The sequence below is a fragment of the Ctenopharyngodon idella genome, chromosome 16, assembly GCF_019924925.1.
Source record: "Ctenopharyngodon idella isolate HZGC_01 chromosome 16, HZGC01, whole genome shotgun sequence".
NCBI classification, from domain to species: Eukaryota; Metazoa; Chordata; class Actinopteri; order Cypriniformes; family Xenocyprididae; genus Ctenopharyngodon; species Ctenopharyngodon idella.
In genome coordinates, this window is record NC_067235.1 from 20,715,200 (window position 1) to 20,739,933 (window position 24,734).

The following is a 24,734-nucleotide window of genomic DNA, read 5'->3' on the forward strand; positions in this document are numbered from 1 at the left end:
TTTTTTATTTTTCGAGAAGGATATACGTCACAATATGGAAGAAAAGACTATCACAACATTTCATACCGACTTTAAGAAACAAGTCAACTTTTTTTCTAACGAGTTGAATCCAGGGAAGCATGTCTGTACTTGTTTTTCTTGCCTGTTACCTGTTTTGAAGACAGAGGTCACCAATTAATGGACTGCAATCCAGATCCACACTCTGGATTAGTTACATCCTGGCCATAATTTTTCATAAAAGAACACAGCCTATAAACAAAAGTGACATAGAGAGGCTGCATCTAAAGCAACATATGTACCATGAAAAGGTACATTTTTGCTGATTTTTATTAATGCCACATTGAGGTAGAAAATGTGTTTATATATCAAATCACAGGAAAACATTTAGCTCAGTCTCTTTGGTTTATAGATTCTCATGAAAACAAGATGCTTGCTGATTGTCATATCAATTGCAAGGTTTTTTACAAAAACAAAAAACAAAAAAACAATTAATCATATTACTCTAATATAAGAATTAGCTAGTTTAAATTAAAAGTTTGGGAGCATTCCTTGTTGTAATTTTATTTGTCTTTTAAATATTAATATCATAATCTAACAAACAGTCATAGAATAAAAGTGGTCTTTGAAGGTCTCTACAGATGTTTTTATTTTTATTTTGTTGTTACAGATAGATGGATGGATGGATGGATGGATGTTTGTCACTAAATAAACAACATTCCGGCACAATTCCATCACAGGTTTTTTGTCTCTCAATGTGTGTTTGTTGAGGGGTGGGGCCAGATCAACCTTCAGCACGCCGAAACTGCTCTAGATGGAGTTGGATGCAAACTTCGTGAGGTAGAAGCTCTCCGCAATGACTTGGATGCTGTCCGGAGTTTAAAAGTGGATTTATGTGGGACTTGCTTCAGAATTACGGCAGAGAACCGCAAAATAAACCAGGCCTATGTGGGCTCCATTATAAACGCAGTTCAGTGGAATTAGGGGATTTATCCTTGGGATTTTCTATTTAAAGTCATTTTTGTTTCTTTTCCATTCTCCCATGCCCACTATTGCTCAGATTACGCACGAGGACACTGATGTAAACTGTCATGACATTTTAACCGAAGTCAAAGCAAGTCAAGAAGCGCTTGTCCCATAATAATCACAGTAGACAATCTGTTGCTCAGCCGCTGGTGTCTGCTAGCAGCGCGAGGAGAAGCCCATATTACAGACACATTTAGAGCCTCGCGCGCAGTGGATCAATATGACGCTCGCGATACATAGTAGGTAGGTTATACGATCGGCTTACTTCATTATTTGTATTGTATAAAAACATTAATTTACGTCTGAGAGATCGCCACGGAATAAATTGGTTTGTTTGAACAATTTGAAGATGTCCACAGCCAGTTTCGTTAAGACCATGACTCTAAACGCTGAGCTTTTCATTTACCTGAATATTGACATTTTTATTTGACACACATTTTTATCCGTCGAAATGTTTACTTCGATTATATAGAGACGATGTCTATGTATTGACACTCAAGTTTCATCTATTTTTATTAAGTTAATTATTATCATTTTGTGATACAAGATTTTTATAAACTTTTTCATATACCTCTATTTTATTTCTCCTTCTTAAATTGACATAATAATAATTAATTTAATATAATATAATTTTATTTATTTTAAAATGTTAATTATTAATAAAAGGCTTATTATTATTAAAAATTATTCAGTAATTCAGGTTTCTAGACAAAAAAATAAATAAATAAACTTTTTGCTCACAATATTTAAATAATCAATTTTTAGTTACCTAATCAATCCTCTGGTATTTGTGTTTGATTTATTATTGAGGGCCAAATAGGGTTGAGAATTGAGACACAAAAAACATGGAGGGATGTCCAAATGTTGACCTGCTAGTTACTAAAATCCATATCTTACGGCTTTTAAACATCTTTTGTTCTGTCTCTGGTCCAGTGTTAGGTAATCTGGCACCATAATTCTGCAGTAAAACCATTAAGTGTTGTTTAGTGGACCGGTCCAGAGGGAGAGATGACGGTATAGAGATAAAGACAGGTGCAGTCTGACAGCTGCACGCCTGGTGCCAGTAAACAGATTTAACAGCATCATTTACTGCCGTAGACAGATATTCCGATGAAGCTGCTGCGGTCCTGACTCATGGGTGCTGGCGTAGATCCAGTTCAGATGAAGACAGTGTGATGTTGAGGGCAAAGAGGGGGTCACCCATTAGTGTGCTGAATTGCATGGATTGCTGTGCTGACCGAATGCATCAGATTTATTGTATACTTTACTCATAGTTATTGCATGATCATTGGTTAGTTTTGTGGTTTTATGTTTGGCTGCCGTATATACAGAAACAACATTCCAAAAAGTACTTTATGTGCCAAATACACAGTCCGTTCAACCATTTTAAACACCAGCACTAATTCTTTGTCAGTGTATCACCGTTTCCGATTTTGAGTCTAGTCCATAGGCTTTTATTGCAAGACATTTTGGATGGATGTTGAACGTTTAACTGTCTTTCCTCATTTCTTTGGGGTTCCTGGAGCGGAGGATTTCCAGGGGGTCTGGGCCATGGTTCCAGAACATGCCAGACAGACATCCACTCTGTTTTTGCTCTGCTTTATTACAAACTCTGTTTATGGCCTGTTTACTGCTCTGACCTTTTTCATGGTTCCGCCTGAACTTGCTGCCTAATACAACTGCCCGCACACATGTTCTGTGGGATAGGCTGGGCTGTTGGCCTTTGTCATACAAAATGGAAAAAGGCAGTTTAAAGAAACAAAGAAAAACAGTTGTGGATATACTGAGAAGGACTAGAGCTGAGACCACCGGTGGTCCTTGAAGGATTCTAGGTGGCCTATGAGTTGATTGGCTGATATAAAAAGCAGAAGCAAAAATAATGGAATATATCATTTATAGCCAATGAATTAGCTGAATGAATGATTCATTTTATGTACAGAAAGTGTGCAAAAAGGTTCAGTCCAACTTTTCAGATTGCAAATATTCAGCTAATTTACGTTCATTAGATGAAAGTCATTTCATTAAATAAAAACAAAATTGCTGTCTAGCAAAATTATGGATCAGTGGCCGGCCTCGAATGAAATTCAAAAATGGTTTCTCCGCCTGAAAAATGTTGGTCTTCACTGGCATGATGTGGAGCTGTTAATTGCTGCACTTTGCAACATCGAGAGAACTTACACAACAGACAGTTTAATCTTCTTACTATTAAATGAGACAGAGTTTTGGTTTGTTATTTAACTGAATGAGCATGACAGAAGAACAGGATCTGTTGTTTGTTAATGGATGAAAGAGCAAAGACAGAGTTTACTGCAAACATGAAAAGCTGTCCTAAGAAAAGCTCAAAGGCATAATCGGTCAGATGGTGGGGATGCCCTTTATACTGCAATCAGGGGCTTATTTGGGAAATGAGAGTAATAGCTTATTAAAGATTTGCTTGGATTTTACTTAATTGTAGATAAATATTATTGATTGAAAAGAGGAAGGCTTTACACAGTTTTTGTTTAAATTTCTTCTTTTGTTTTAGATGTACGAAATCTAAACCAAATCCAGATATATTCCCTTTTTTGATTTCACCTGAGCTTCTTCTTTTCCTCTTCTGAAAACGTAAACTTGAACATCATCTATCTTTTATATTCTGGAGAATTCCCCTTTCTGCTTCCAGGGCGATGGCATATCTGTGCGTCAGACTTGACATATCTCTCCTAATTAATATTGCTGACGAGCGCTATGAACAGCAGGCAATGGGAGGTTTTGGCTTTGGGTAATAAATACGAAGAAAGCGTCGAAGACATTGGAGTATTAATTATTATCTAAGATAAATAAACTTTGGGAAAAGAAGATGTCCGCAAAATTTTGGTGGAGAGAGAGGAGGGTTTCTTCTTATTCCTTCTAGACTAGAGATGATCTTTTAATGCTTGATGTGCAAGATAAATATTGTTTCCATTTTTCCCCCTTATTTAAATCACGTCCACTTACCACATCTGTGTATGTGGTTTATTAATCTTTGCTGTCGCTTAGTTTTACCACATTGCTGTAACCAAAAGATCCTGTTAACAACCCTTTAAAAAAAAGAGAAAGATGTTTTTTGTTATTTGTGATATATATCATGTTACAATTAAACACTTTCACAGTTCTTATTAATAATGTTTTATAATTGCATGACATATTTGCACAAAGTGGCTTTTCCACCCGCTGTATTTTCACCATTGCTTTTGGAAGTCAATTTCAAACCAAACAGAGGGAAAATCATGTTTGTTCATAAATTACAATTTATAGACTCAGCAGCTTTTCGTATTTCAGGAGTGTTGAATGGCTAAAATGAAATATAGATATCTGCAGAGTTTTTGTTGGCATTTAAAAGCACTTTTTGGTATGCTAAGAATTAACAAATAACATGATACAAGATCCAGAGGACCTGTGGCCAAATATGGCCCTGCTTTCCTGATACTTCTAGGCATGATGTCTCTCTTGCGTAAATCCAGAACGCTCATCCATTTCTGCTGGAATGTGATTAAGAATCATTCTATAAACATATCTATCTGTCATAGTGAGAGGCGTAAATGTGACCTCTTTCTTTCCTTTAGCTGCTTGAGAGACATTTTTCTGCCTATTGTTTTCTGACAGATAGGGTAAACATGTTTTTTATTTGTTTGTTTGTTTTGTCTCCATTCCTCACTTTTGGAAGTGCGTCGACCAAAGGTTATTGTGGTATTTGTTTCACGGTGCCCTATTTCTGGTCAAATCGGTTTTAGCTTTAGTGGCCGGTCTCTTCAGCTCTTGTCAGTCTTAATGGGAAATTACAGTTAAAATGAAACATTTTGTTTGCTTTCCCGGCTCATGAATCTATCTGGCCAAGGAAAAAATAAGCATGGCAGGAATGTGTGGTTTAAACGGACAAAATACCAGTTTCGGCTTATGTTACACAAACTATTGTGTCCACATTTATAGTTCCAGACCAGACTTCCATGAATCAATTTAACAAATTTAGAGCGCAGAAATGCTGAACTTCGTTGAGAAAGAGCAGTGATAGAGATGAAAGAGTGCAGTTATGTAAGCCCTGCGTAAGACTATTTTCTTTCCGTCGCTTTTTCATTGATTCCAAAAAATATTTTATGACAGTTTACAGAAAATGCAAAAGTAGTTTTTAAAGTATTCACAAAAAAAAAAAAAAATTCATCTCTTCCCCTGGGCAAGATATTTGGACTTTCTTTTGACGTGCTGACTTAACAAAGTACCGTTTTTATATACATGTCTCATTGTGCTTTTCTCCCCCCATTCACCCACTCCTCTTCACATCCAACTCCCTCCTTCCCTCGCTCGCCCCCTTTTCTCTGTCTCTCCGCTGCAGATCTTGGCACTGACGGATGCGTTGTCACGCGTAGGAGTCCAGAACCTTTCTCCATCTCTCTCTCGTTTTTTTTCGGCACTCACCCTCCTCCTCCCAGCATCCCTAATAAGACACATGCTCCTGGGCTGGGTTGCTCACTCACGTTAGGATCTCCTGGCAAGCTCCCGCCACAAGCTTCCCTCTCCTCTCGGTTTCGCCCCAGGCTTCATGGGTTGAAGGGCAGTTTGCGTTGTCCACAAGATCTCATCTCACCCAGGCTCTCCGCACCCATACTTCATCCTTCTCATCTTCATCGTGTTGAGTGCTATGGTTTGTTCTGCAAAGATGTTCGGACTTGCAGCGGCAGAGGCCTCAAGCCAAGGGTTCTGCGACCGGCTGTAGTCGACTCCATTCCACCTGCCACAGCGTGAAAGGGGCCCCCTCAGCTGTGATCTGTCTGCCTGCAGGCGGGACCCAGCGTGACTGGGCAGCAGGGACTATGCGTTTGGGACTGGTGGCGCTGGCAGTGGTCTTCCTCAGCTCCATGGGTCACGGCGATAACCTCAAGGCCTCCAAAGCAAGAAGACAGAGACGGAGTGAGTGTTGATGTCTGTTTTTTCTTCATGTCTCATCATTAAGTAGCTCGGGTTAACTATCCCTTGAGACACTGCAGCATTTCACATTTCATTTCTATGCCAGACCCTATTATTTGTGGCTCATTAGAGTGTTTCTGACTTCCTTGGAATGTTTTTGTCATTTTTTCAAGCCAGTTTTGGTGGGGTATTAATAGTGTAGGACCTGTTCTGCTGCTTTTAATAGCAAATTTTCTTTTAAAGGCAAATTGTAAATGAGCACGTCATATTCCAAAGCATAGCCAATTTTCACCCATTAGAGGTTTTTGCCTGGATACCTAAATATAATGCCTAACACACTTTATTTTGTAATTTGTCTGGCTTCAGAGCAACTCTAGCCTTTTTATGACTTTTTTTTTTTTTTAAATAGTTTTTCCCCCATTATTTATTTATTTTATTTAAAACTTAGTTTTGAAACCCACACCTTGCAGCAGAACTCACTTCTAATATTGAATAATGTTTCATATTTTAATGAACACATTTATGTTTATGGAAAGTGGTCTATCTTATTTTTTGTGTGGTATACTACTTTCAAATACTCATTAAGTAAATAATTTGGGGAATAATTTTTGGTGAAAAATCAACCTGCACATTGCAGCAGAGCTCACTCATGTGTGCTTGTCTCATAGGAAGAGCATTTTATATTTATATTTTAACAAAAACATTCATGTTTATCAAAAGTAATGTAATGTTTAAAAAATTAACCTGACAATCAGATCAATTCCTCATCATAATTTGACTTTTAAATTAAGGGGTGAGTGTGAGATTATTCATTGGGAAATGTACATTGATGACTGCTTGCAGTGTTGAGGAGTGTACAGCCTCCTCTAGAGGAAGTTGTAAGCAATGCAGAGACATTCACAGTGGCTGTATACAAAGCTGCATTGCATTTGCTACTGGTTAGACTGCTCTTATTTAGCTTAGTCAATAAGAGACAATAGTATTAAAACATTTACATTTATTCACCCACCATACATTATTAGCAACAAAACAAGCATATATTGTGTTGTGACAGTTACAGCAGGTCACTAAGGCTAGAAATCAAGTAGCACGAGGAAGCCTAGAAGTGCTAATCAAAACACAGCACCAATGAGAATGTAAAGTTATCTGTGGAGAAATAAACAGTGAATAACTTGGTCAAATAAATCAGCGGGTGCTTCACAATCTGTTAAGACTTCTTGACCTCGCTGTAAGCTCATGGGGCTAGTGCTTCTTGATAGTGGAGTTTTCTAGCATTTTATCAACAAAATGAAAGCAAACACCTCTGACAGCTGTTATTATACAAGTGATTGTTCAGCGGTCACACTTTAGTGCCTGTTGGTACTTTCCAGCTTTTTTTCCTGTTTCTAAAAATATCCAAACCATACCAGCAAAACAACTAACGTTTCATTTCATCTAAGTGTTTATTTTTGTTCATTATAAACTATTTTAAATTATGATAGCACTCTGTACATTTATTCTATGGCATGGGTCTGATGCTTAAAAAAGGGATCCAGCAATTCTGCCTACTCATTTTTTATCAGTATTTTTGCCCTGTTTTCCAGTAAAAACATCTAAACATTCATTAATAAACATTAATTTTAAAACACTTAACAAAATTGTGTAAGAAATAAGACCTATTTTTTAGGAAATATATCTTAACTTAAGTTTGTTTTTCTTACCCCATTAGCAATTTTTTTTTTGGTTAAAGTACCTCACTAAATTTTGTTAGGCTAATGCTTTAAACAGGAGAAAATATATATATGCCAGTGGGATAAGCAAAAATAGCTTTAAATCAGGGAATATTCGCTGACGCAATTCATTTTATTTTTAAAAATATTTTGCTATTTTCACTTTTAAAAAGCTTGCCAGCTATATTTGAAATCAATTTATGTGTAAGATGTGTATTTATGTATCTAAAAATCTTGTTTATTGAACTGTAGTTCCTCAATACAGTGATAATTTTCCAAGAAATCTCATACATGTGTTTCTTTTTGGCCCCTTTCTGAGTTTTAGGTCATTTATTTTCTGCCACATATAGGGTTAAAGGCTTTTTCACACTTACATGTTCACTAAGTGGACAATTGAAATATTTTAATGTACAGTATAGTTCATCAGCAACAGCTTATATAAACAGTCCACCTAATGATATTTCAGGGATAATGAAAGGGGTAAAATGTTATTCAACCGGATAAAATCACTCATTTTATGGTTTCATGGGGGGTACATGTGAATGTGAGCAGCATAGTCTGACAACTTTATTATTAAAGAAATGCAAAAAAGCAATATAAATAACCTTAAAGAGCAAGACTGGTACAAAATAATTAGTAATAATATTTGGATTACTTTCGTACAAATTCTTACTGAATTCCTGTGTTTTAAGACATATTTTAAATTGTTAAAATGAAGGAATCATTCTAGCCCAGAGTCTGAAAAAAAGATGAAAATGTCACTGTGTCTGGACCCGGAGGTGCATTCATTTTGAAATACAAATTAGAGATTAACATAATGCCAATGCATAAACAATGAACAAAGCTAATGTAAAAATTTAAATAAAGCAATATCTTCAACTTGAACTGGCTGCATTCAGTCATCTGACAGTCAACTGAAAGGTGCGGAACTCTTCACTGGCTGTCTTGATGTTCATTGTCAAGTTGGATTGATTTATTAAAACTGGTGAATGACCATTGATAAGAATGCAGGCAGAAGTTTGCAATTCTATTCAGAGTCTGATGTGACCTCACATGTATTGGTCCATTATGTATAAAAATACTTGTTCAGTGAGGCAAAACATGACTACTTTTTCATTTCAAGGAAATTTTAGATTCCAGTTTGGTAATGAGATATTTGAGGGTATTTCAGGTTGTATGAAGATCTCACTGTGTGTTTGTTCATAAAAAGTTCTTATTTAATCCTTGCACTTTCTGTAATCTTTCACCTGAATCCAAAGGGGACCTTCTAGTCATCATAATATAACACTGTCTAGAAGTAAAGGGGCAGCTGAGTCTGTCTTTTTTAGTGTGTGCGCAAGGTTTGTGAGTAGCGCATGCTATGCAACCTAACCAACCTTCCTGCATATTTGTCCGGGCTAACTGCCGATTTATAGACCCGTGCAAAACAATCTTTCACGTTCATCATTTATAATACTAGATTCATATTTGTTGTTCCTGCTGAGAGGCTTTTTCATTTATTTCAGCTGTGGAGAGGAATGCAGTGAACGGATAAAGGACACCCATATGCCTGAAAATGATCCACTTCTAAGAAACTTTTTATGGACTTTTTTTTGTGTGTGGTTGGAGGTCCTGAACCCACCAGGGAGTCCTTGCTACTGAATATTAATAGTAGATCATTTTAATATTAATGGTTAAAATACTTTTTCTGCCTGATGGATAAGATTATATCATCTAATAAGTATTTTTGTCATGTTTTCCAGTAAAAAAGTATGTAAACATCCTTAAAACAAGATCAATTTAAGGGATTTATTCATCCATTAGGTTGCATCACTTACTGTATGTGCAGCTTATTTACAGCTGGATGGTTATTTTAACAACATAGAGATTGATTGCCTTTTGAGAGTGTATATTTAAAACTAATGCTACACACATAGACCCATAAATTAAAGCAGATGACCGTGGTTTTGACTCCAGTCAGCCTACCAGGAACAGGATGTGCACACTGACATGCTTTCAGTGTAATCGTTTATTTCTTCTTGGCCTCAAACACTGAAATTTTTGGACGTTACAAGCAAGGCATGGAAGTCACAAGGGATGAGTGAGCTTTCTTAGATATCTGTAGCTGATTTTATTTCATCATGTGTCAGCATTTTGGGGCACCTGGACGGAACGAGCAAAGATTGAAGTTTCAGGCCCCTATTGTCCCTAGTTGACCCCAATTTTAACCACCCAATCCAAAATACTGCGATATCTTCCAATGAAAGATTTCCACATGAATGTTTTTAAATGAACAGCGTGAAACGAACAAGGGTACTTGGCATAAATGAACTGCAAACACAGACCACTGTGTTTAACAAGATAAACCAGTGCCATGTTTACAGCCCTGCAGTCAGTGCTGTTTAGAAATACTCATGCTGATGTGTCGTAATGAATCGCCTGTTCTCGCAGTGCTATCTCAAATGAATTATATTACACCTGCTGAGTTTGTATTATCTTACACAGTATTGCTGGAATGACTAGCATAGCTTGTTTTTTATGTTGTGTTTTGGATCTCTGTCTATCTGTCTGTCTGTCTGTCTGTCTATCTATCTATCTATCTATCTATCTATCTATCTGTCTGTCTGTCTGTCTCCGTCCATCCATCCGTCCATCTGTCTGTCTGCCTGTCTATCTATCTATCTGTCTGTCTGTCTGTCTCTGTCCATCCATCCGTCTGTCCGTCTCTGTCTGTCTCCATCCGTCCGTCTCTGTCTGTCTCCATCTGTCCATCCATCCGTCTGTCTGTCTGTCTGTCTCCGTCCATCCATTCGTCTGTCTGTCTGTCTGTCTCCGTCCATCCATCCATCCGTCTGTCTGTCTGTCTGTCTCCATCCGTCCATCCATCCATCCATCCATCCGTCTGTCTGTCTGTCTGTCTGTCTGTCTGTCTTCGTCCATCCATCCGTCTGTCTGTCTGTCTCCATCCGTCCATCCATTGCTCTGTCCATCTGTTTGTCTGTCTCCGTCCGTCCATCCATCCGTCTGTCTGTCTCCATCCATCTGTCTGTCCGTTTGTCTGTCTGTCTATCTGTCCGTCTATATCCATCCATCTGTCTGTCTGTCTGTCTCTGTCCGTCTGTCTCCATCCGTCCATCCATTTGTCCGTCTGTCTGTCTGTCTGTCTGTCTGTCCGTCTGTCAATATTTCTATATATAATATAATATAATATGTTTATTTATCTTGATATTTAGGGGTGATGGTAAACTCATAGTAAAGGACCTTGGTTGTTCATTCAAAGTTTGCAGGTTGAAATCCAGGTATGGGTTGCTTGAGAGTGTCTGACATTGTAATCGTGTTAACGTGTTTACTCCTTGGGAACTAGTCATCGTAAGCACTCTGGATTACAAAGGGTCTTCTATACTTTAAGAAAACACCGCCAATATCATGCTCACTCCTATTTTTCTTTTTTCCATCAGTAAGCACTGAAGTACCACCATCATGCTCAAATGGCTGCGAACACTGCTCAGAGTACAACGGCTGTCTTAAATGTCGACCACGACTCTTCATCCTACTGGAGCGGAATGACATCCGTCAGATAGGCATTTGCCTCGCTGCCTGTCCTGTTGGATATTATGGCATTCGAAATCGGGATATGAACAAATGCACACGTGAGTCTTTAAGCTGTACTGGAATATTTTTATAATTTCAGAACTGTAAATAAGTATATGGGCAGAATGAAGTAAGATATGATATCAGCATATTAGAATGATTTCTGAAGGATCATGTGACATTGAAAACTGGTGGCTGCTGCTCAGAAATAAATGACTTTTTAAAATATATACATATATTAATATATTATATAAAAAATACCAAACAGTTATTTTAAATAGCAGTGTATTGTACTGTACAAAATTTGTACTGAATTTTTGATCTAATGAATGCAGTCTTGGTGAGCATAAGAGACAAAAACATTTAAAAAATATATGTACACTTTAGAAGTACTTTCATAAAAATTGAGCATAAAAAATCCTGCTGTTGTGCATCTGTCAATCATAGGCAGCTATATATATTATCACATGACAAAAATGTGCAGTTTGTTAGATTAACAAGGAGTGACACAGCTTGCCCGCTGACACATCTTACCCCCCCTCCCCTCTTGAAAGATGAAGATGAATTGTCTGACCAACACACAGCATCATAAAATGACTTTTCTTTCCCATTTGCACAGGCTTTAACGTCAGTTATACTGTGTTTAACGTCATTGGGACGATGACACATATTATGCAATTACGAAACAATCACATTGTTCACCACATTCATTAGTACTGTAACCCAATGACATTAAACTAGCGCAATCTGACCCGTGAATGCCAAATCCTGAGCCAGTGATCTGTTTTCTCTTACTCTGCGGGTGAAAAACAGGATTGGGGGATGAAATACAAAGCAAAACATTGGTAATACGCTGCTGTTTGTCTGTTTCTCCAAGGAAGTCTGTGTTGTTATTGTAGGCTGTAAATGCAGAGGTCATGATAGTTCAACTCTGTCCATATTTTTCATTCTTTCTACATAAACTCTACGCAAAAAGCATGAGGACTTACCTGTAATCGGCCTCTTTGTTTTAACAACGCGCTGTCTAGGTTTCAGCCGGAGACTCGGTGGCCTGTTCCCATCATGTGCGTGAGCATTTTTACTGTGATAAAGGCAAAGCAGGGGAGAACTGTGGATAAACAAGGAAATACCTCTCGTAAATTGATTGGTGGTACCTCTGTTGTGGGAGGAAATTAATAGCTTTATTTGAGCCCTTTATAACTTGAACCTACCGAAGCTTTTCCAGTTGTAAATTGAACGTCTTGCTCCCTTTTTCAAGCGTGTTTTGATAGCCAATTAGTGTGAACCACAGCTTGGAGTCATTATATTTTGTTATAGGAAGAAAATACTTTTGTTACCAAGATACACTCTTGCATCACTCCGCCTAATACCTCTCAGATGGTTCTGATTTAAACTTTCATTCTAGATAACCTTAAATTTAAATGTTAGCATCAAGGGAAGTGAGAAATTAGCGGAGCGCTGTTTTTATTTCACAACCCTCTGGAGCCTTTAATTCATCATTTCTTGACTGTATACTTTACACTTGCTTTGAAATACCACATGCAGCTGTCCGCTTGTTAGCCTAAGTATTTTTATGACCCACACATTGAGACCGAAATGCGTTGTATCCACAGGTGTGGACTCCAAATCGCTCAGAACGTCACCAGACCTCTTATTGTCAACATTTTCCCCTCAACTTATTTGTTTCTTTCTCACTTGGAGTGTTTTTGTCGTGTTTTGAAAGACGGCTGTGCATGCGAACCCCTCCTTTATCTCAGGCCTCTGAGTGGCTGCCCCGCTGCAATTATTCAATCAGCTGCGTGCATTTGATTTGTCTCCAAATCCCCATGATGTCTTGTTAACAACATTTGTCTTGCATTAAGGGTCCATTTGTAAATGCTTGAGTGCAAAAGAATTTGCTCCAAACATTACTAATTTAGTTGTCAGGCATTTAAAGTAGTAATTGAGAGCAGAGGTTATAACAAAAAACACGGCACAAGTATGTTGTTAGGCCCTCTTCTGCTTTTGGCTGGGACTCAGAGATATCCGAGATATCCGTGTGCTGCTGCTCTGAGAATGTCCCAGGTATTCGAATGGAAATTTAAGAACCTTATTTTTGCACATTTTCACATATGTCACGGTAATTTAGCGTTTAAATCTGTTTAGCAAAATTATTAGCAGTCCTTCTTAATTTAAAGTTCAGTCTGTGTCAGTCAGAAGACTGTTGGAGGAAAAAAGGGATTTATAATCCGATTTAAAGCAGGAAGTATTCAGTTGTAGTATTTTAAACATTTTAAAACAGAGAAATAGTATCTAAAATGAGGACCATTTACTGGGTGAACTCTTGCTACCATTGAAGGACTTTGAAACATCACAAATCATTCTTAACATGATCATCAGGTTTTAGAGCAGTGGTCTCAGACTTTTTGACCCTTTTAGGTTTTACAGCGCCAAAGGAAAAGACTGAGATGGATATTTAAGAACTGGATCCCCTGTTTATCAGAATAAGATAATGATGATAATAGTAATGGGGTTATGAGTGGGGAAATGGATTCTGTTTCTAGTTTTCATTCTGCCAAAATCCACAATTGCCCCCAATTTGAGGCAGTTTGTATGTTTGATCAAAGATTGTAATGAGACAGACGTGTGAGGAAGCCATTTGAGAGTCTTGACATTCTTGAATGGACTACTTTTTGGATAAGAAACTGTAAGAGCCGCAACAATAAGTCACCAGATGGTGGACCACTTGTTAATAGTTTAAAACTGCTCTTGATAAAATAATTATATCACTTTTTTTGTGTTTCTTCATTTCAGAATGTAAAATAGAAAACTGTGAGGCGTGTTTTAGCCGAAACTTTTGCACAAAATGTAAGGAGGGCCTGTACTCACACAGAGGGCGGTGTTTCTCCAGCTGTCCTGAAGGATTCACCGTCAATGGCACCATGGAGTGTGTAGGTGAGTGAGACCGCATTGTTTATTATATTTTGCTTATGTGTCTTTTTCATATGGTTCATTCTCTCATAAATGAGCGCCTGTCATTTTACAAATCTGATTTGTTACATAAATTTATGTTAGATTTTATAGATTTTATAGATTTTACCAGAAGAATGTTTTAAAGTGCTAATGAACACCATTTTGCCACCTGTTATGCTTGAACTTAGTCAATCATAAAAAACATATTGTGAATGTTAAATGGAAATAGAACTTTAGAATTTTTCAAACTTAAATTAAAATGTAAACTTTTAAACCAAAATACTCAGTTCTACATCACTGTGTCTTTTACAGTTACAGTTTACATGGCAAAGTTTTGTGGTTATTGCATTTTTTAAGAAATATTCAGTATATAAAAGTTTATTGTATAAAAATTATATACTGTATATATACAGTCAAACCAAAAATTATTCAGACATTTTTGATATTTTTGATATATTTTACTAGTGGGTGCAGGACAGTATAGTTCATTTATGTAAGTGAGGATAGCAAAATAAAGTAAACTCTGACATATTATACCCAAAAATTCTTCATACAGTGGACTACCAGTTAAATTGATAAAAATTTGGAATAAAAAATTATTCAGACACTTTGACCTGACCATGTTTTGCTTAAGTGTTATCTGACATAATTAAGATTAATTTTTTCTGATACAGTTTAACTCTGAGATCTTGTCATAAACTATAGTGAATAAACTGTATTAATGAATGAAATGTTCAAGGTGTCTGAATAAATTTTGGTTTGACTGTATGTATGCATGTTTATATATATATATATATATATATATATATATATATATATATATATATATATATACCAACTTTTTTTTGGATGTGATTAATCATTTGACAGCACTAATAAAAATACACACAATGATATTTTAGTAATATAATATTTTATAATAACAGTAATATACAAAAATCCATATATTCTGGCTTTTTATTTTATATGCAGCCTGTGTATTTAAGTTATTTTTTGTTTTTTATTTAGTGCATGTCATCAGTTGTTATGGACACATGGTACTGTACTTCTGTCATTGCGAATCAGTTCTATTGCTGGAATGATGAAACTGGAAAGTTCTTGAATACCTTTTGTTTTTTTGTATTTCTTAAAATTCTGTTTTCCTTTTTCTGTGGTTTCTCAATCGCTGTTGAAAGGAACGTTGGCAAAACGCCTGTTGGATGATAAGAGTTTATTGATTCCTTTTGAAAATATTTCTGTCAGAAGCAAGCAAACACAGCACTATTAGCAATACTCGCAATGGTGGTGCTGGCTCCTCCAGGCTGCTTGGCCTTTAAATGCAAAGCCTCGACTTTCAGGGTAACATTTTGCCAAAGCTTATGATGCCTCACCTGCGTCAATGAGTAATAAGTAATAAGTATTAAGTAAGTATTAAGTAAGTATTGTAATGTGGATTGCTTTTGGCATGGATGAGTTCCCTTTGACCTTCCTGCCCCCAAACACATTAGACCCCCAAAAATTGGATGCTTAGAAAAGACATTGCACTCGAAAACAGCTCAATCCAATTGAAAGTCTGGAGCTTGACAGCTTGTCATTACGTTGAATAAAAATGGAGCCTACCTCATACAATCATAACACATGCTCTGCTTTTTAGCAAAAAGTAATTGGAAAATGTGAGTGATGCTGGATTTTAGCTGTCTGAATCTCCACTGTGGATTCTTTGGGGTTTCCTAATGCAATTTCTTCAACTTTTGTTTGGAGTAACTTGTTTCTCAAACCCCCGTCTAGAGGAACAAAATGTTCAAACCCCAAACAATTTCTGTCTTTTCCCTATTGTCTGAAAATATATTAAATTGTGTAATTGGTACATAATAGATTCATTCTAAAAAACAAACAAAAAAAGGTTATTCTGTTTTTTTTTTGTTTTTTTTCTGTGTTTCAGTCCAATGTGATCTAAGTGAGTGGAGTCCATGGGGCCCTTGCATGAAGAAGAACAAAACATGTGGCTTTAAAAAGGGTAACCAGACCCGTACCAGGGAGCCCGTACAGCTTCCAAGTCCTGCCACTTCCACAGGGGCCGCGCCGCCCTCAGGCTGCGTCCCAGAGACACAGACCCAGAGATGTACTGTGCAGAAAAAGATCCCTTGCAAAGGTAAATCAGAGAAAGAACAACAGAAAAATGTTGGAAAGAGGGTGGATAGGAAATACTTGGGCCAAAAGGAATGCGTGAAATCTGTTATCCAACTTCAATATGCGTGTTTGCAAATTACAGATTTGTTGATTTATTGATCATTTATCTTTTTTGGCCATTCGGAAAAACATGTAAACAGTCTCCTGAAACTAATTTGATTTCGTTTATTTACGGTTTTTGACATAATACGGTGTAAATAAATCCTCAAGTGTTCCCAGTAAATAAACAGAAGCCCAGCTGGTTTGTAATCTTTTCGTCGCTGGCTGCGGATCTGAGGGCGGCCTTTTGTTTGTTGCTTTAACTTACTGGAAAGTTAGGTTAATATGCTGCTTTGGCTCTAGATTGGGAACGGAACGGTAGTGGACCTGTTAGATGTAAACTGTTCAAAAAAAAAAATCTGAACATGTTGTTTCTTCCTACAATTGCGCTCGCCTGGATGGCTTGTGTAGATTTCATAGAAGTAAGAAGAGTAATATCCGCACACCAAGTTCAAATTGTTTTTGGAGCCGTAAACTCAGTGTGCAGACATTATTCTTCTTACTTCTATGATTGTCATCTTTTTGTCCTGCAGCTGAGCCCAATTAAGGTTTGGGACGTGCACGCCTTTTTTGTTTTTTTGATTCTTTTGTGTAGATTTCAGCCTATATGAGTTTGCATGGCGGAAAAGAGTAGTTTATAGTATGAGTCTACAAAAAAGCTTTCAAATGCCTGATCAAGCTTTTTTTTTTTTTTTTTTTTTGAGATACCTCCTATATCAGCACTTACACTACCATTCAAAAATTTGGAGTTAGTAAGATGACATTTTTTTTTAAAGAAATGCTGCTTTTATTCAGCAAGATGATCATTAAAATGATCAAAAGTGACAAAGACTTTTATAATATTACAAAAAATTTGAGCTTTTGAGCTTCCTGTTCATCAAAGAATCCTGAAAAAAGTGTTTAAGCTTCCACAACAAAATTAAGCAGTACAACTGTTTTCAGCACTGATAATAAGAAATGTCTCTTGAGCATCAAATCAGCATATTAGAATGATTTCTGAAGGATCATGTGACACTGAAGACTGAAGTAATGATGCTGAAAATTCAGCTTTGCCATCACAGGAATAAATTAGAAAATAGTTATTTTAAGTTGTAATAGTATTTAACAATATTACTGTTATTTTCACCAAATAAATTTGAAGAAACATTAACTTTCTGCATTTCTTAGAATTATATTTTTCGGATGAATAAGAAAATGGTTTAATTAACTTTTCATTATTAAAGTTAAGCTGAATTAACTGCAAAAGAATATGTATTTTTTTCTAGTTATTAAATATTTTTGAAATTTATTTGAAAGGCATCTTTGCCCAAAATAAAGAACCCTTGTGCTGCTCTAAACCCAAAAGACGTTTTCATCCGTGAAAAACAAGTATGGGAAAATGATTGTTGTAACCGTTGAGCTTAAAAAGCACATAAAAGTACAGTAAACGTAGGCTAGTCAATATAATTTGTACAATCAGTCAATCATTTATGTGTGAAGACTGCAGTTTTTACTCAAAATCTTGTGCTTCGAATCTAGCATGCATACAAGAAAGCCTGTTTTTTAACACGTGCAGTGCAGTGAGCCTGTTCACGTAAGCAGAAAAAGGCAGAAAATAAGAAATTGCACCAAACCTCAATGGATTTTGTGTCTGTCATCAAATTGATACATTTGAAAATCTGCAAATGAATGAGATTTGAGAACTAAGGAAGTCTCCTACATTTTAATAACCACTGGGCTTTACAAGTAAAGATAGCTCATTTGATCAGATTTTTTCATGAATGCTAAAAAATTTAACATCGTCATCGACAATACAGAAATCAAGCCAGGCTAATAAAAAGTGATTGTGACTGCTTTCACTCTATTTTTGCTTTCTCTCTTTTGTCTTTCAATAGATATCTCTCAAAAACTGAGGTCTCCTTAATTTATTCATGCCTAGATGCCATATTCAAGTGATTCTTATCAGTTTAGGAAATTGCATGACTCATGACTCAGTCTAAATGCTAAGCTATAATAGTAATTGCCACCCATTGAGTGTTTCCTAAAATAAATAAAAGAATATACCTTCTAGAGCTCTTAGTTTTCTTCACACTGTTGAGAAACAGCGTGTTCCTGGAAATTACGTCTTATTCATGCAAACAGCCTAACGAGATCAAGTGCTCGCTGTTCTTCTGTCGGGCTCCATGCTTTGCTGGACTAGGTGTGACAGCGCCATTTGAGAAATGAGAAGCAAATTTACTCTGCATGACGCCCGTATTGTGGAAAGAATTTTCACCCGGGGTCCATAAGAATAATTAACAGTGAAATATTATAAACTGCCCCATAAAAGTGCTATATCGCCTGCCAAATTTCTAAACTTAGAGAGTCCACTTGTCGGAAAAGCTTTCGGAGAGAAAGAGCTATGGTGAACTAATAGGTTTGGACACATGTAAAGTCATTTGTTTGTAGTTCAATCTCATAATATCATGCTTGCCCTAACTATGTTAAGATAGGATCAGTTAGAAAAGTGTTCTGCCAGTTGGATTCAAAACATGTTTTCGCCACAAAAGCAAAGCGGCACCACCTACCCGAAAAGAATTAATGCAACTCAGGTGTCAAGAACTCATAGGTTATGGGTTGCATGACCCGATTGCCCTCTTTTTTTCTAAGTGCGTAAATGTTCACCTCGTGCTAAATTAGCAAGGCTGTGAATACATCTGCAGGAATTGGCTGACAAGGCTGCTGTAAAAATCACAGGGGGCAGTGCTTGTATAACACCGGTGATTTACTGGTCTGCAGATCTCACGCTTTGTGTTGATTATGCCAAGCTCCCCCCTTTCTCTTTCCCTTCCTGTAGCTTAATAAATGTCTTTGCACGAAAACCGAATACACTAAATGCGTGATTGCCTTTGTCAGGCGATAGTGTTTAGGTTGGATTGAGCTGCGCTGTAATTATTGCTGTCATAAATGAATGGATCCTCCCCAAGCGCTCTTACTGCTTTATCAAAGCTAACAAGTCTCCTCCATGTGGATCCAAAGTTTAAGGCTCCTTTTCCTTCCATGTTTTTTTGCGTTTCACCTCGGTTTTAAAATCGTGATTAACTGACACTCAAGTTGAGTTATTTTCAATTTTTTTGTGAACTCAAGGCCTTTGAAGTCCTCACATGAACAAGATTGCTCTTCTCAAAGCAGTGAACACTAAACAATTGAATTCAGTTACACTTGTTTTGTTTTGTTAGTGAAAATCACTGATAAAAATATGATATAATTAATTGTTTTTATACAATACATACAACATTTAAGTCCCCCAATCTGATTGGACGAGCACTGGGTTTCACCAGGTGTGAATATTTCAGTAGGTTACATTGTTATGCCAGTAGGTGGCAGCAAGTGACTTTATGAGTCATTGAATCATTCATTTAAATGAATTGTTCAAAGCACACTGATTCATTTGTGACTGGCTGCATTCAAAATCACATAGGTACTTCTTTCGAATAATTAATTGCTTTGACTGCTAAAAAGTACTTTGTATGTAGTATGAATGTAATCTGGATGTACTTCATTTGTCATGTGACCTATCAACGTCCGTTGTGTTGCTTCACTGACATTTACAACTCCTCTCCAGTGGCCTCATAGGATAGTAAAGTGTCCATTAGATGCGCACTTCTGAATCTAGCCACTAGTAGGTCACCTGCATACTTTTCGCATATGTGACCCTGGACCACAAAACCAGTCATAAGTCGCACTATCATAAGTCATAAGTCGCACTTTTATTTGTAGCAATAGCCAACAATACATTAAATGGGTCAAAATTATCGATTTTTATTTTATGCCAAAAATCATTAGGATATTAAGCAAAGATCATGTTCCATGAAGATATTTTGTAAATTTTCTACCGTAAATATATCAAACATTTATTTTTGTGAGTGGATATGCATTGCTAAGGACTTCATTTGGACAACTTTAAAGGCGATTTTCTCAAAATTTTGAACTTTTTTTGCAGATTCCAGATATTCAAATAGTTGTATCTCAGCCAAATATTGTCATATCCTAACATACATCAATTGAAAGCTTATTTATTCAGCTTTCATATGATGTATAAATCTCAATTTCAAAAAATTGACCCTTATGATGGTTTTGTGGTCCAGGGTCACATATTGTTTTATGAATACTGTGAAATCATACATAATTCTCTGTTCTCTTTTTCATCTACTATATATTAAGGAAGTCATTATGTCTTAATGAGTGAGTAATTGAATCATTCATTCAACTGATTTGTTCAAAACATATTGATTCACTGTTGAAAAAAACAATCAGCTGTCTTTATAAGTTAGTCAATGTATCATTCATTCAGCCGATTAGTTCAAAACACACTACTGATTTGTTCAGGAACAAAACAAATGAGTGTCTTAATTGAGTCATTCAATCCAACGATTCATTTAAAACCATTCATTCAGAAACGAAACACCACTACTGTGTGTTTCTCAAAGATGCGCCGTGGCTCTCCTGTGGGTTCATTTGGAGCTATTTTTGCTAGCGGAGCAAAACAAACTAAATATATGGCCATATTGTGTCATATAACATGTTATTATGATATTATTGTCTTTTTTATCTGTCGTATAAAAGCAATGGCACTCACAAATATAGAGCTGTTAGTTCTGAATAATGGTTGAGATTACCTGCAGCCAAATAGCCGTACAACTGCACTCTTTCTCTTGTGATATTGTGAAAATGTTTAGTTGTTGATGCATCAATACTATAACAGGCATAATTGCAAACAGCATTATATCTCTGATTTATATATAGCAGAAAGGACTGCTGTTTGTGCTTTATAGACCTTGGCAGGACTGTTAAATAAACTGAGGGAATTCTAATTATTGCTTGTTTTGTTGTTAGATTCAGGTCCATTAAGCTCTTAAATGTTTGCCAAAGAAAGTCGTTTTTTTATCTGTTTTACAATGATGCCATTTCAAGTCAAAAATCTGTAAAAGTGAAACTGCTTTTTATATAACTCTTAACAACCAAAGGTTTAATCAAACAAATGTTTGTTTGCACCCTTTCCATTCTATTTTTAATCATGCATTTTATGCAACAGTTTGTGGTAGAACATCAGGGCCTTGAGATGAGCAGAGAGCCAATTTCAGGAGCCGCAGAGCGGCTGTGTGTGTGGCTCATGTTATCAAGTGCAGAGTGAATGCTCTCCAGCACCAAATGAGTGTTGACTTTGGTTTCCAGGGAACACTGAGACTCACAACACTAACTTCATAACAAATATCAGTCAGTCCGGAGGCCCTGACTCCCCCTTATAGTAGTGCAAGTGAGGCTGATGGGAAACGAACCAGCCTGTGTTTTTCAGTACTGTTTTTGGACAGTACTATAGTTCAGCATGATCTAATCAGTATTTCTAGTTATTTTAATGTAAAGTTTACACATAGGTTTTTTTCACATTTGAATACATGCTTCCATATGCACAGCTTTAAAAATGTGTGTGTGGTTTTTTTTAATGAATTATTTGTATTTATATAAAAAAATATACATTGTATAGCTACATTTTACTATTATAAAGGTATTTTTACATATTTTTATTTATCCTAAACCTAACCACTTCTCAACAATATATAAAAAAAACAGTAGGCAGATAAATGTAAAGTGGCAATAATTTTAGTTACAATATGTTATTATATAGATATTTTTGTGTGTTTGAATTTAATTTTTAAATTGCTTGAAATGCAAAATTACATGTATTAACTTAATTGTGTATATTGAATTTTTTTTTCATGTTTTAAGTATAAATTCAACAAAATTTTGTGAGGTTTATTCTGAAAGCAAAACAAAATTAATAAAGAAAAAAAAGGGAGATATAAATATAAATCTAATTTAAAATATACATACAGTTTTGTTTCTCAAATACATTTATCTTGTTTTATATATTTTTCCTGAAATACAAAATTAATACATCTTGAATTTTCTAATTACAACCAGTTTTGGGGGTAAGGCATTACAAGTAACGCAAATTACGGAATCAGATTACTTTTTTCAAGTAACTAGTAAAGTAACTCATTACTTTTAGATTTATAACAAAATATCTGTTCCTTTTTCAAAAAAGTAACGCAAGTAACTTTGTTTTCCCATTTAGAGACTGACACCCCTGCTGTCCCCGCGTTGAGAGAAACTGGGAGTAAGTTTGCACTTCCTTAAACCTGAGGCTTATTCATTTCACTTTTGGTATGAAAGGGTCTTTACATTTGCCAAAAATAGAACTTTTTATTTTTTTAATTTTTGTTAAAAGTCAAACAAGCAAGCCCAGCCCAGGTAAGAAAAAGTAAGGCAAATGTACTTTCCATAAAAAGTAAACCATTTAGTTACTTTTTCAGGAAGTAACACAATATTGTAACACATTACTTTTAAAAGCAATTTTCCCCAACACTGATTGCAACTTTGTTTTATTTAGGGGAAAATAAGAAGAACCCACCGAACCGTGGAGAAAAAAATGGCAAGAACCGTGGACGAGACTCCAAGGAAAATGGCAAAGGAGGAAAAAAGAAAAAAAAGACCCCTAACCGGTCCACCACTGTCCCCACCATTACAACAAGCATGGTGACCTAACCTTATTATGGTGTCAGGTGAGCCTAAGAAAGGAGAATTCCTGGCCCACCATCATTGACTGAAGACGAACAGTATTGGATTTTGACATCAAAATTATGCAAGAGAAAAAAAAAAAAAAAAAAAAGGAAAAACGCTGCTACACGTAAAACATGCTCAATGAGAACTGGAGGATTGCTGTACTAAATAATGAACTGTGTAAACTGAGCAAAGCTTGCAGGAACCAAGGAGCTGGGTTGGTTAGTCTCGTGCTATTTGGAAGCACTCAGAAAGACTGTGCGTGTGCAGGGTCGTCTTTTTGTAAGCCTTCCCACAGGAAACAACATTGTTTGTGGTTGGCGAAATGTTCCATATGTTTCTCTTTAGAACTATCAGAAAGGTTTCTGAACTATAGAAGACACTGCAAATGAGGCCCGCTGTCCTAAAAGAACATGTAAAATACATACTCTTGTGATTCACCTAATCCAGCTGTAATCACATTCTTTTTCTCCAGAGTTGGATTTCCTTATGTTTGTGACAGGTAGCAAACAGTCTGGAGTCTGTCTGTGAGTCTGTCTCAGAGTGAAAAGTATTTTTTAATGTTTTTTTTCTGTTGTTTATAACAAAAGAAGGCACTGGAACTGATATTGTGGTTTACAGAGAGAATGTGGAGAAAGATGAACTTAAATGATGATGAAACTATCCAAACATGAAGAAAAAAATGTGTTATATTATATACCTTGAGACAAACGCACTTATAACTTGCAGCCGGTAGAGCGGATTTACATGTTTTAGTGGTCTATGTAAAATAAAAGTCTTTCGATTAGGGGAAAATACAGTATTTTCTGCACAGAAGAAGGCAGCAATAATATGAGGAATGTACAATGTTTAAGTATGTGTATGAAAGATTGTGTGCGTGTGTCAGATTGTGTGTTTTTGAATCTGTGTTCTTGTGTGCACCTTTATGTTGTAAAGCGAGGAGAAGAGAGAGGTCAACAGAAGTCTTCAGTACATTTCTTGTGACCAAACCAGTGAGGAACTAAACCAGCATAATGCTTAAGCAGAATTGATTATATGCTTTATAGGTTTTTCATTGCTCAGTTATCATGTTTGCAACAGGTTCAATATATCACATCATTCATAATGCTTCGCAACATACAGTATCAGTATCAGAGGAAGGAATGCTGTACATCATACAGTTATTTAAATGTAGCATCCAGTCACACTTTTCTTAGTCTGTTTGCTTCCCACAGCATCTTGGCTGCGTTTTCCAAAAGCGTTGCAAGCATAAGTAGATTGTTGAGTCCTGTGGTGCTAATGGTTTCTACGATATATTTAGGCTTACGAAGCTTTTGGGAAATGCAGTGGGTATTTACAATATACACCCCTAATGAGAATTATAACACTGAAAATGTCAGCTTCTGTTTATCTTGATGCAATATACATATTGTTATCATATATCTATTTCAATAAAAATCTACAAGGTAAATGCTTAAACGTTTGGATGCAGTTTATATGTAATGGGGGGGGGGGGGGGGGGGGGGGGGGGGGTGGATCTAGTTGTCACACGGGGAAATTGTTAAGGGCAACATCTCTTAACAGTGCAGTTGTTACACATGTTACACAGGGTTTCGTACACCTAATTCAAAACTCTCTTAAATTAGATTTGTGTATGTGTGTGTGTGTGTGTGAGAATTTCATTGTCCACACATAAACATATATACATATATATATATATATATATATATATATATATACACACACACACACATATATTTTATAACTGAAAGGTTATTTTTTGTGATAACACTT

At 36.2% G+C, this 24,734-nt stretch overlaps 1 protein-coding gene across 1 annotated transcript; it reads left to right on the forward strand.

Moving 5' to 3' along the window:
- The first annotated feature begins 856 nt into the window (after positions 1-856).
- Positions 857-24,419, forward strand: rspo1 (R-spondin 1). Its single transcript, XM_051866338.1, has 7 exons — positions 857-1,266; positions 5,372-5,946; positions 11,090-11,281; positions 14,016-14,156; positions 16,096-16,305; positions 22,477-22,518; positions 22,792-24,419. Exons 2-7 carry the CDS (start codon positions 5,850-5,852, stop codon positions 22,944-22,946), a joined length of 837 nt encoding a protein of 278 aa, XP_051722298.1. The 5' UTR covers positions 857-1,266; positions 5,372-5,849; the 3' UTR covers positions 22,947-24,419.
- The last annotated feature ends 315 nt before the right edge of the window (positions 24,420-24,734 follow it).